The 13,758-nt window shown below is 41.1% G+C and overlaps 1 protein-coding gene across 3 annotated transcripts in view; it reads left to right on the top strand.

Moving 5' to 3' along the window:
• Positions 1-13,514, top strand: part of MAOB (monoamine oxidase B) — a 179,265-nt gene extending 165,751 nt beyond the window's left edge. For all 3 annotated transcript variants that reach the window (XM_023557945.2, XM_010597740.3, XM_064278173.1), the window contains 5 exons: positions 5,332-5,389; positions 7,067-7,164; positions 10,451-10,562; positions 11,400-11,462; positions 12,512-13,514. In XM_023557945.2, coding sequence (XP_023413713.2) covers positions 5,332-5,389; positions 7,067-7,164; positions 10,451-10,562; positions 11,400-11,462; positions 12,512-12,664 — 484 coding nt within the window. In that variant the 3' untranslated portion in view covers positions 12,665-13,514. The remainder of the gene's footprint in view (positions 1-5,331; positions 5,390-7,066; positions 7,165-10,450; positions 10,563-11,399; positions 11,463-12,511) is intronic.
• The last annotated feature ends 244 nt before the right edge of the window (positions 13,515-13,758 follow it).

Here is a 13,758-nt window from a genome sequence, read left to right as displayed (position 1 = left end):
GCATAACCAGAGTACAAAACATTACCAACAGTGACGAAGAGAAACCAGATAACTGAGTGCTCCTAAAAATCAAACACCTATGCTCATCTAAAGACTTCACCAAGGAGCAAAAAGACCACCTACAGATTGGGAAAAAATGTTCAGGTATGACATCTCCAACCAGCGCCTGATCTCTAAAATCTATATGATCCTCTTAAAACTCAACCACAAAAAGACAAACAACCCAATCAAAAAGTGGGCAAAGGATATGAACACGCACTTCACTAAAGAAGATATTCAGGCAGCTAACAGATACATGAGAAAATGCTCTCGATAATAAGCCATTAGAGAAATGCCAATTAAAACTACGATGAGATTCCATCTCACTCCAACAAGGCTGGCATTAATCTAGAAAACACAAATTAATAAATGTTGGAGAGGCTGCGGAGAGATTGGAACTCTTATACACTGCTGGTGGGAATGTAAAATGGTACAGCCACTTTGGAAATCTATCTGGCATTTTCTTAAAAAGTTAGAAATAGAACTACCATACGACCCAGAAATCCCACTCCTCGGAATATACCCTAGAAAAATAAGAGCCTTTACACGAACAGATATATGCACACCCATGTTTATTGCAGCTCTGTTTACAATAGCAAAAAGGTGGAAGCAACCAAAGTGTCCATCAACGGATGAATGGTTAAATAAATCATGGTATATTCACACAATGGAATACTACGCATCGATAAAGAACAGTGACGAATCTGTGAAACATTTCATAACATGGAGGAACCTGGAAGGCATTATGCCGAGTGAGATTAGTCAGAGGCAAAAGGACAAATATTGTATAAGACCACTCGTATAAGAACTTCAGAAATATTTTAAACTGAGAAGAAAACATTCTTTCGTTGTTATGAGAGTGGGGAGGGAGGGAGGGTGGGAGAGGGGCATTTACTAAATAGATAGTAGACAGGAACTACTTTGGGTGAAGGGAAAGATAGCACACAATACAGGGAAGGTCAGCACAATTGGACTGGACCAAAAGCAAAGAAGTTTCCTGAATAAACTGAATGCTTTGAAGGCCAGCGTAACAGGGGCAGGGGTCTGGGGGCCATGGTTTCAGGGGACATCTAAGTCAATTGGCATAATAAAATCTATTAAGAAAACATTCTGCATCCCACTTTGAAGAGTGGTGTCTGGGGTCTTAAACCCTAGCAAGCAGCCATCTAAGATACATCAATTGGTCTCAACCCACCTGGATCAAAGGAGAATGAAGAACACCAAGGACACAAGGCAATTACAAGCCCAAGAGATAGAAAGCGCCACATGAACCAGCGACTACATCATCCTGAGACCAGAAGAACTAGATGGTGCCTGGCTACAACCGATGACTGCCCTGACAGGGAACACAACAGAGAACCCCTGAGGGAGCAGAAGAGCAGTGGGATGCTGACCCCAAATTCTCATAGAACCAGACTTAATGGTCTGAGACTAGAAGGACCCCGGTGGTCATGGCCCGCAGATCCTCTGTTAGCCCAGGACAGGAACCATTCCCAAAGCCAACTCTCCAGACATGGATTGGACTGGACAATGGGTTGGAGAGGGATGCAGGTGAGGAGTGAGCTTCTTGGATCAGGTGGACACTTGAGGCTATGTTGGCATCTCCTGCCTGGAGGGGAGATGAGAGGGTAGAGGGGGTTAGAAGCTGGTGAAATGGACATGAAAAGAGAGAGTGGATGGAGAGAGTGGGCTGTCTCATTAGGGGGAGAGTAATTGGGAGTGTGTAGCAAGGTGTATATGGGTTTTTGTGTAAGAGACTGACTTGATTTGTAAAACTTTCACTTAAAGCACAATAAAAATTATTTAAAAAAATGTCCCCACCAGAATATAAGGTGCATGAACGTAGGAAGTTTTGCCTTGTTGGTTCACTGCTGGATCTCCAGTGCCTGGAACAGTGCCTGGAACATAATATGTACTCGATAACTTTTTATTAATGATTAAATGAAGAACAGTCATTTTCAACTCATATCTGCAAAATATACTCCACCAAAGCCCATTTGGATGGAGGTTAAAACCAAAACCAAACCTGTTGCCTTTGAGTTGATTCCAACTCATTGTGATCCTATAGGACAGGAGTAGAACTGTGCTATAGGGTTTCCAAGGAGCGCCTGGTGGAGTCAAACTGCCAACCTTTTGGTTAGCAGCTGAGTGCTTAGGTCAAACTCTTAACCACTGCGCCACCAAGGCCCCAGATGGAGGTTAGGCACTGCTTGTTATGTAACCGTGGGGATCACTGCTCTCTCCTTCAAACAATGAGGTGTTGGGGTAGCCACTTAGGTCAGGGGTACATGCACCTGGGTAAATCATTTGCAGACACAGTGCCTCTGCATCTTGTTATGAAGAGATAAGAGCATAGTCGTTGTCTCTATCACAAAGAGGTTCTGTATCAGATTCTCCCAAGGAACAGAACCAGTATGATACACACACACACACACACAAAGAGAGAGATAGAGAAGGAGAGGGAGGGAGAGAGAGAGAAACAGAGAGAGAGAGAGAGAGAGATCGAGAATTATTTTAAGGAACTGGCTCACACGATTGTAAGGTCTGGCAAGTCCAATATCTGTAGAGCAGGCCAACAGGCTGGAAATACAGGTTAAGAGTTGATGTTGCAGTCCTGAGCTCAAATTTCTAGGGCATGCTAGTAGGCTGGAAACTTGGCATGATTTCTGTGTGTCAATCTAGAGGCACAATTCCTTCCTTCCTTGGGAAGCTTCAGTTTTTGCTCTTAAATTAGGCTTCAACTGATTGAACGAGGCCCACCCACATTATGGAGCATAATCTGTTTTACTTAAAATCAACTGATTGTAAAGTTGTGTTAATCACATGTAAATACCTTCATAGCATCATCTAGACTAGTATTAGACCAACAACTAGGCAACATAGCCTAGCTAAGTGATGCATACAATTAACCATCACAGGTGCCAAGAGTAAGGATTATAACCAGTAAGTTACTGCTGAGGACAAGGAGTCACCTTGGAGATGTCTTTAGCTCATTCTGGCTCTCAGATGTGTTAACTCGGGTCATAGCAGCACAACAGAAAAAGTCTGCTCTGGCTGCAGTGCCCTCTTCTCAAGGAGAGTTTCAGAGGCCACCTGTACTCTCTAATCAGGCTGCCATTTCAATATGAAAAACACTCATCTCACGGGGCATCTTAGGACAACTTTCTTCTCAATGTGACAGTCTGATCTTTCTTCCAGAAAGACTTGTCTGTAAAATATATTTGTCGAAGGATGAGAATAAATAAAGGGAAGTGGATTTGTCATTTTAAGAATTGATTTGTAAAAATTTTTCTATGTCAAGAAACTTAGTTCTTGGTTATATGTGTTGCAAATATTTTCTGGATTTGTCTTTTGATCATGTTTATGTCTTATTCATTTTTTACTATAATAGAATTTTAACTTTTATGTAGCCAAATTTATTTTTCCATCATTGCTTCGCAATGATCTATCATGCTTAGAAAGATCTTTCTTATCCTAAAATTATTAAATCATTAATTTCCCCATTACTTTCATGGTTCCATCTATTATGTGTAAATCTTTGACCTTTCTGAAATATATTTTATGTAAGAAGTAATGTCAGAATCCAGCTTTATTTCTTTCATGGATAGCCGTTTGTCCCAGTGCCGTTTATTAAATAACCCGTTCTTTCCTCACTGACTTAAAATGCTCACCTTTATGAATTCTAAATCCCTTTATGTATTTGGTTTTATATCTGGATTTAATTCTATTTCTTTGCTCTTTTTCGACCCCTCTGCTTGTGACAAACTATTGCATTAATGTAAAAACAAATTATAAAGAAAGAAAAGAGGGGAGGAGGCAGGGAGAGAGGAAGATAAGGAAAGAGAGAAGGAAGGAGGAATGGAGAGAGAGAGGGAGGGAGGAGGGAAGGGAAGAAGGAAGGAAAGGAAGAAACAAGGCAAGGGAGGGAGAGGGGAGGGAGGAAAGAGAGAAGGAAGGAGTGAGGAAAGGGAGGAAGGAGGAAAGGAAAGGGTGTAAGAAGGGAAGAGAGGGAGGAGAGGAGGGAGAAGGATAGAACGAAAGAGGGGGGAGGGAGGAAGGAAGAAAGGTAGGAATGGAGGGAGGAAGGAAGAAAGGGAGGAGAGAAGGGGGAAGGAGGGAAGGGAGGGAAAAGAAAAGGGGGAAAAGGAGGGGGATTAAGCATTCTCAGACACCTTTGTTTATAGAAAGAGCTCCTGAATTTAAAATAATAATAATACTTTTGAAAAGCATTGGCGTAATTCTAGATAATACCCCTTTCAGCATCAATGTTCTGTAAAAAATCAAAATCAAATAACTGTAATCTCTATAATAACCCATTGCCATCGAGTGGATTTCCACTCACAGCGGCCTATAGGACAGAGTAGAGCTGCCCATAGGGCTTCTAAGGCTATAAATCTTTATGGAAGTTGACCGCCACATCTTTCTCCCATGGAGCAGCTGGTGGGTTCAAACCCCTGACCTTTCCATTAGCAGCCAAGTACTTAACCACTGCACCACCAGAGCGCCTTAATCTCTATAATAGTACTTATAATACCTTAAGTGACTAATTATAACTGTTGGTTTACTTCCCGTTCCCCCATTAGAATCAATTTTTTAAGAGCTACAATTTACTGAGCCTTTATTATGTACCAGTTATTGGGCTGGGAACTTTATATTCTTTATATCGGTAGTTCCCAAACTTGAGAATCACCTGGAAGGTTTGCGAAAAGACAGATTTCTGCCATTCTGGTTTCTGATTCAGTAGGTCTAGAGTGGGGCTCTAGAATTTACATTGCTAACAAGTGCCTGGGTGATGCTGATATAACTGATGGCGACCACACTTTTAAGTTATTAATGCAAAATTTATGGAAGATTGTAGATGAAATAAAAGCTGCTTAAGGTCTTACAGTATTTAAGAGGTCGAAGCAAAATTCCAAGCTTTTCCTGCCCCCTACTCTTTCCACTGTGCCCATTGTCTTGCAGTGGACTGAGGAGAGGAAGAAGGAGGGTGGTTACGGACTATGTCTTGATCCCCCCAGGATCTCCACTAGTTAGCAGGTTGACTGACACTTCGGAGGAACACAATGAGCTTTCTTGAATGAACTAATTGCTCTGTGCCCCCAGTGATTCAGGCAAAACAACACTGTGTGTTTTCTTCAATAATGTTTTCAACCACACAAATTTAAAGCATTTCAAATAGAACAAAGTGTCTTGTTTTTAAAAATTAAGATGAAATGTCAAAGTGGAAGCAATGGCTCACAGAGTCATTTGGTATGAGGGGATAGGTGACTCACTTTGTCTTTTCTTAAATAGGTTGAAGAAACTTTGTGAGCTCTATGCAAAAGTTCTGGGATCTCAAGAAGCTCTGCAGGTAAGGCTGATTCTCTACCCTTTCCTAAGGTAGAAAGATCTTGCTTTGCCCTCAAAGGTCTGGCAAGAATAATTAAAACCATTTGCTCTTGAGTTGACCCCATGTGTGTCAGAGTAGAACTGTGTTCCATAGGGTTTTCAGTGGCTGCTTTTGCAGAAGTAGATGGCCAGGCTTTTCTTACGAGGTACTTCTGGGTGTACTTGAACCTCCAACCTTTCAGTAAGCAACAGAGCACCCTAACTGTCTACACCTATGCAAATGGGGCCCTAACCCTTTGCTGTGGAGTCGATTCAGACTCATAGCGACTCTATAAGACAGAGTAGAACTGCCCTGTAGGGTTTCCAAGTAGCAGCTGGTGGATTTGAACTGCTGGCCTTTTGGTTAACAGCCAAAGGAAGCAATTACAGCAAGCAAAGAAAGGTAAAAGATAAAGTCACATCTTTCTTCTGATTGGTTGGAAACAGCCAGAGAAGGATGCTCCCAAGGTGGTTGTAGCCCTCAGGTACAGAGGAAAGAGAGTTGGGGCTTGATGTGTGGTAACATCACAAGAGGTCTGGAGCCACTTATACCTCCTAGGCAAGGCTTCATTGTCTTACAAATAAGGTGTGTTAAAATGACTATCCAAGTTCAGGTATGAAATCAAAATATTTTTGAACAAAATATTTTTTCAAAATATTTTTAAGCAAACATTTTTACCTTAAAACTTGATTTTATCTTTTCAAAATAATGCTTAATGATAAAGCTCATGTTTAGTTATTTTAATAGTTTAGTTTTGCAAAATCTCAGCTAATGTTTTGCCCATTCATAGCAAAAATGTATTTTTCAGACCAATAGTTGTGTCCAAGTACCACTGGCAACAGAAATGCCTACATCCCATAAACATAAATGTGTCTGTCTATGCTTCCCTTAAGAAAGCTCACTTCACCAAAAACATTAATCTGGTAATCATTTTTCCTTGATGGGTGTATTTTTCTGCTTTTTCCTGATTCTACCACTCCAAAAAAAAACCCAAACCCGTCGCCATGGAGTCGATCCTGACTCATAGTGACCCTATAGGACAGAGTAGAACTGCCCCATAGAGTTTCCAAGGAGCGTCTGGTGGATTTTGAACTGCCAACCTAAGCATAAATCCTTCTTAAAATCTTTCTTCAAACCAGTAGGCACTAAAAAGTTCTTAACAAGTCAAATTGATTTTAAAATGGAAATAGACTATTGCAGTTTATGAACTGTACCTAAGACATGAATGAACCAAGTGAGAAAACTTTCTAAAGTCAGAATTTCTTAGGAGGTTATTACCAAGGACATTGACCTGCACAAAGACGTATCTTAAAAAAAAAAAACAAGGACAATGAGGCTCCATTTCAGAAATAGGAGGAGCCTTGGTGGTACAGTGGTTAAGCGCTCGGCTGCTAACTGAAAGGTTGGTGGTTTGAAACCACCAGACATTCTGCGGGAGAAAGATGTGGCAGCCTGCTTCTGTAAAGATTATAGCCTTGGAAACCCTGTGGGGAAGTTCTACTGTCTTATAGGGTTGCTATGAGTCAGAATCAACTCTACGACAATGGGTTTGGTATTTCAGAAATATATTGGGTCTATTGGAGAAGCCTGTGTTCAATTTATTCTAGATGAGCTAGCTTCCTTTGACCTTCCATCAGCTTTTGTCACTTTGCCTTGCAGCCTGTCCACTATGAAGAGAAGAACTGGTGTGAGGAGCAGTACTCTGGGGGCTGCTACACGACCTACTTCCCCCCTGGGATCATGACTCAATATGGAAGGTAGCGTAAAAGTGTGCTAAGCTGTAACTGGAATTCCTTGAGCCTGAATTCAAATTCTAAATAGTTTCAAGTAGCTCTTCCCCACTGTTTCTTATAAATACTAAATGAAAAGAGAAAATAATTCCCAATTTCCTTTGTACTTTTTGATTCTCATGAATTAAGTGATTGTAATGCTACAATATGGTGGTGCCTTTTACTCTGAATTCCTCTGGAAGGACAATCCCAATCAATACAAACAAAGAAAGGTTGTAGCATAAGTATGGTGTCTTAGTTTTCTGGTGCTGCTGTAACAGAAATATCACAAGTGGGTGGCTTTAAAGAGAAGTTTTGTTTTCTTACAGTTCAGGAGCCTAGAAGTCCAAATTCAGGGGCTGGTTCTAGTGAAAGGCTCTCTATTTGTCAACTCTGGGGGAAGATCCTTGTCTCCTCTAGCATTCCTCAGTCCTTGGTGATCTTCACGTGGTATCTGTCTCTCCTCATTTGTACTCTCTTGTCTCTGTGTCTAAGCTGCTCTTTTCATAACTCAGAAGTGATTATGTTTAGGATACACCCTACACTGATATGGCCTCATTCACATAGCATTAGATTGCATTATGGAAAGGGATTACATTACAAACATGGTGCTATAGACAGAAAGGAATTGTATTACATTATATCTGTAAAAGAAAAAAAGGTGTCTAAAACTAAACAAACCCATTGCCATCGAGTTGATTCCAACTCATAGTGACCCTATAGGACAGAGTAGAACTGCCCCATAGGGTTTCCAAGGAGTGCCTGTTGGATTTGAACTGCCGACCTTTGGGTTAGCAGCCATAGCTCTTAACCACTACACCACCAGAGTTTCCGTCTATAGGTATAGGGGTTTGGATTTCAATACATATTTTGGGGAGACATGATTCAATAAATAACAGATGGGAATTTAGATAATCAGAAGATTCATTAATATTTTCAGAAGAAGTGTCTTTATACTGAGTTGAGAACTCAGTAAAATGTCCTCAAATCATACTGTTTAAGTGCCAACATGGATACAGCATTATAGAAGCCAAATGAGGTCTAGACTGGAAGTGAAAGTACTTGTGTTCTAGTCTTGACTCTACCAATAACTGACTTTGTCATCCCTGGAAAGTCACTTCTCTCCTCTGAACTTTATTTCCTTTAGCTGGTGTATGAGAAAGTACAAGATGGCATACAATGGACAATAAATAATCAATTTGTTAACAAAAGTATGAGTCTTTTTTCTCTCTTCTAGTATTTAATTCTAGGGTTTGGCCATGCTTCTCAGAAGTTTCTAATTTTGAACTAGTTTCCACTGTTGGAAAAAAAAGTGAACATGTGATAAAAAGCGGCATTGTTTAGTCAACATGAGAAAGCAAATCTACTTTCTCTTGCAAAGAGTCGTTTTCCTAAATACCCTTTCCTGTCTAGCCCATGCTGGCTATGGATAATTCCAGGTTATTCTATGTATTATTGTCCATATTCTAATATTCTTTAATATTATGTCTTCTATTTTCTCTCTCTTTTTTCTTAATGGCTACAGTAAGGGCAGGTGAAGGAAAACCCACTTACTCAAGCCAGCCCATTTGATTTTTTGATAAAAGGCCTAGTGGTACGCAGTGTTGACTAAGATGAAGTACAGATGTTTGCTCTGGGTGTCACTTATCAGAAATAATAGAAACCCGGGATAGGATAAATAATGACAGGTTGACAGCACTTCCCTTGTGGTATTATTCTCAGGATAATGACAGACTGCCAAGTGCTGTGACGCCCGTGTCCCTTTGTGTAGCTTGTGGTCCTCTGTGTTGACGAGTGATGATGATACACCAGGCAAAGCACATAGGACAACAATATAGGCTTTGACATCTGGTAGAACAGGTTCAAGTTCTGGCTCTGCTATTTTATAGCAATGCAGCTTTTAGCAAGTCACTCCCTGTTTTTCTGAACCTCAGGTTCCTCATGTGTAAAATGGGACAATAACAGTCCTAGAGTTCTTAAAAGGATTAAAGAAAAAATGCACTATAGAGAGGAAGTCTAGGGTCACTATGAGTCAGAATTGACTCGACGGCAGTGGGTTTGGTTTTGGGTTTAGAGAGGAAGTATAGCAAAATGGTGAAGATTGTGGGCTCTGGAACTAGACTGCACGAATTCACATATCAGCTTTGCCACTTACTGGCTGTGACAAAGAGCAAATTACTTCGTCTTTGTTGCAGATTAGTTTCCCCAGGAAGCAGACCCTGAAACAAAGGATAGCAGGGAGGATATTTATTGGGTAGTGCCCTTGGGATCAACACCTGTGGAAGAGGGGGAGGAAGGAAGTAGAAGTGAACAGAGGGAGAAATTAGGCTGCAACGCAGTTCCAATGGAGGTCTCAGCTGATGCTACAGGGAGCTCTGGAGCTGATTGGCCCTTCAGAGTTGTCCCAAGTTGGGGCGAGGGTGTCAGGCCATAATGATCAGTCACTGGATGCAACTGCTGCTGGAAGGAGGCAGTTTTCTTCAGTGGAGGCAATCTCCAAAGAGGGCTGACATCAAGTTGTCTTCTGACCACACTGTCAGCAACTGGGCAGGTGCTTCATTTTTGAAGGGGGTTCTAGACAGCGCATCACTACGTCCACCAAAGTCTCTATACCTATATATTCTTATCTGAAAAATGGGGATAATAACAGTATTGACCTTATAGGGTTGTTGTGAGGGTTAAAGTACTTAGAAGAGTATTTGGCACCCAATAAATGATAACTGTTGTAAGTTCATTCAGTAAAAGTCTTAACACTCATAGAAGGTCAATGCTCAATGAATCGTAGTTATGCAGCCATAATCAGACTCACAACTTTGTTAAATATTGCTGATGTAAAAGCTCTTAGAAATCATTGAACTGTGTACTTTAAGAGATAAGGAAGCCAGAGCTGAGTGAGAGGAAGTGACTTGCAGAGGTCATTGATGGAATAACCAAATGAGGAACTGAGGGCACATGTCACCTTGCCGAGAGCTGGTGAGCCATAAAAGGAGCTGTACATGGCCAGATTCATAAAGTCTCTCACTTCATGTATGTGAAGCAAATACATAGTTTACCTCCATTGATGTCAGTCTCTTTACCTGTAAGCTCTTGGGGCACAAGTAAGCATTGATTTTCATTCCATTTTTGTCTATGACAAGGATCATTCAAGGGCTGGAGGAAACCAGTGACCATTATTCCAGAATCTGAACTAACAAACTAGCCCTGATATTTGTGGGAAGGCTCTTCTCTGTCTGTGTGAGACCGACCACTTTTACCTCTTTGTTTTTGCTCCAAGGGTTCTCCGCCAGCCGGTGGGCAGGATTTACTTCGCAGGCACCGAGACTGCCACACACTGGAGTGGTTACATGGAGGGGGCTGTGGAAGCTGGGGAGAGAGCAGCTCGAGAGGTAAGGCCCAGGGTCACAGGCTGCGGGGAAGGAGGCACCTCATGGGCCTGACATGAAGATCAAAGATGTATGAGATCCTGGAGGTCAATTCCCCAGTAGCCTCCCTCTGAAGACCCATGAGACATCATTTTAACAGTAGTCTCAGGCAAAGTGAACACCCTAACCCAAAAGTAATAATTAAAATATCTAACATGTCACCCAAGATAAAGAGATCCCATTAGGCAAAAGATCAGCATGGCTATAACTGAGAGAGAAAAAAAAAAGCAAAAAACAAATCAAACCAGTTGTCATCAAGTTGACTCTGATTCATGGCAACCCCATGTGTGTCAGAGTACAAAACTGTGCTCCATAGGGTCCTTAAAAAAAAATTTTTTTTTTTAAGGACCGGTTTTTCAGAAGTACATTGCCAGACTTTTCTTCTGAGGAGCCTCTGGGTGAACTCAAACTGCCAACCTTTGTGTTAGTAGCCCAGCACATTAGCTATTTGTACCACTAAGGGACTCCAATTGACAGATAACCTAGGTCTAATCTTATAGAACCAAATATGTTTCTATTAGGAGTCAGAATTCATTTATTTATTTCCTGACAGTTCCTCTGATCTCATTCCTGCTGTAAGGTGTGTTGAAAACTCCTAAAATTTACGGTGAGCCTAATAGTTGGAATTTCTTATACCATAGAGGAAAGACCTTTTGGAACCTTTTAAATATTGAATGAACTGCTTTGGCTTCTACTCTTGTGATTTTGATGGATATCACTAACAGACATTCAGTTAGTCCTTTATTTAAAGAGAAAGATGGTGTCACTTTTGCTATTTGCCAAGATGCTCTTTTATTTCAGATCCTGCATGCCATGGGGAAGATTCCAGAGGATGAAATATACCAGTCAGAACCAGAGTCTGAGGTAGGCTACATTTTATTTTATGAATTTAAATCTCTTTTGCCTAAAAACAGTTATTAGCAAAAAATAACACACTTGTATATATTCACATACCTGTTCCTAAGTGACTCAACCCGTGAATGCTTAAGGAGGTTCCATGGGTTAGGGCGGGAGTGAGAGATTTAGAAGAACTTCGATAAATTCATAGCCAGTACATCCATTGCCAATTATTAAGAAAAATTAAAGCTTTTTTTTTTTTTTCTGGTGGAGTGGAGGTACTTTTGTCAGAATGTTCTAGGCATATTAGCTCACTAAATACATGCCTATAGAGTGAATATCTAACCTGGTGATTCTCGATAGGGGTTAAGAAGTAAAAGTATATGTCAGCATCTCCTGCTGGGGGTAAAGGGGTAGAGTGAAATGGAGCATGTTTAGATTAAAAACACATTTTTAATATACCTATCATTTTTTAAATAAAACCTCAGGAAGTGTTTCTGGCTGAAAGAAAGGATACATAGAACACAGGGTGAAAACATTATACATGACGAGGGTCAAAAATGTTGAACATATTCCTCTATCCTTTTAAGTCCAAAGTCATTCTCTTAGAGCTTCTGGTAGAGATAGAATTGTAGGCTGGGTGGACCATGAATGCATTCACTCAACAAATATTTATTGAACACCTACCTGCCTTAGCCATTGCAGAAGGGCACAGCAGTATTTTACAGAGAATAACAGCTGATGGGGAAATACAGATGACAACCAAAAAGTACAAGTAGGATGAAAAAAGCATGCTGTGGAAGAATGTAAAAAAGAGGGGGCTGTCCTATTCTGGGGGCTCAGGAAAGGCTCCCTGAGGAAGTGAAGTTGAAACTGAGACCTGAAGGATGAGTCTGGATTAGTTAAGTCAAGGGCCCAGGGGGGGAATAGGGAGTGAATGTTATAAGGAAGGGAAGGTGATGTTCAATGGCTGAGGGATTGGCTAGAGTGGGTCATGTTTGAGAACTGTAGGAAAGAGACTTTCTGGAACAAAGTGCACAAGCTCTGTGCTAATGCCAAATGTTCTCTGAACTTAGGATGTGCCTGCACTGCCCATTGCCACGACCTTCTTGGAGAGACATCTGCCCTCTGTGCCAGGCCTGCTGAGACTGATTGGATTCGCCACTATCTGTTCAGCAACTGCTGTTTGCTTCCTGGCTTACAAGAAGGGGCTACTTGTGCGGGTCTGAAGAGAGGGTCTCTGTAACCACACATTCTTTGGTGTGTGGGTTTGGGGAAGGGGTTGCAATAAAGTTCCACAAAGACTTAGAGAATATGAAGTGAGATGGGGAGCATGAAGATAAGTTAGACTTCTGACCACAGGAAACACAATTGTCTCTTTCTCCATTTTGATCCCTGGTTATCGTCCTTTGCCTCGCTTTTAAGGCCTAGCACCAACTCTGTCTCACCAATTTCCAAGTTTACTGCCCCCCAAATCATTACAGTAGTTTAGTAGGCTTGTTTAAGGCCCTTGCTCTTTACAATACACCTTGCCCTGTGCACAAACAACTAGCTTTTTTCCCACCTCTGTGGCTTTGTGCTTGTCCTTTCTCTTACAAGTAATATCCTCACCTTCCAAAATTCTCTGCATTTGTTCTTAGGATCCTGGATTGTGATAGCTGGAAGACCTTAGAGACCATCTAATCCATGGCCTTCTATTTTAGAGTTCAGCGAACTGTAGGCAAGACAGGTGGAACTTATTTGGCCAAGATCCACAATAAGCCACTGGTCTTTTGGGGTCTAGAAAACAGGTCTTTTGCTTTTCTCACCTCCCAGGATGTATTCCCCAATCATCCTCCTCCACGTCTTGCCACAGCTGCTGATCATGTCCCTTTGTGTGAGCTTGCTCTGCACTAAGTAGTCTTGCACGACTCAACTACTAATTAGTATGTACTCTTAAGACTTGCTGTCTTGTGCAGTATGTCTCCAGCTGATTTTTATTTTTTTGAGGCTAGGAATCTGTTCTTCCTTTCACATTCTTATGTCTTGATACAAGGTCAGTAAACAGTAATTAATTAAAAATAAAGTTGATTAACCAGATGTATGCTGTCTTTTCTTTTTGGGTAATGACTTCAAGGCTTTGACAGATCAAATAAAGGTCCAGTCTTAGGCATATAAATGTGGCTTTAAAGCATTTAGTCAAAAATTTTCTCGAAGCCCAGATGATTTATGTGTTTGAGTGATCTATCATGAGCCACGTGTGTGTGAGTACTTGGTAAATGATTTATTATGAATGATATAGTAAGGATGCTAAAAGACATAGCTCTTGCTTTCACTCCCCCCC

Source organism: Loxodonta africana, chromosome X (genome assembly GCF_030014295.1).
Source record: "Loxodonta africana isolate mLoxAfr1 chromosome X, mLoxAfr1.hap2, whole genome shotgun sequence".
NCBI lineage: Eukaryota > Metazoa > Chordata > Mammalia > Proboscidea > Elephantidae > Loxodonta > Loxodonta africana.
The sequence above is the reverse complement of the archived record's forward strand: the minus strand, read 5'-3'. Positions and strand labels throughout refer to the sequence as shown.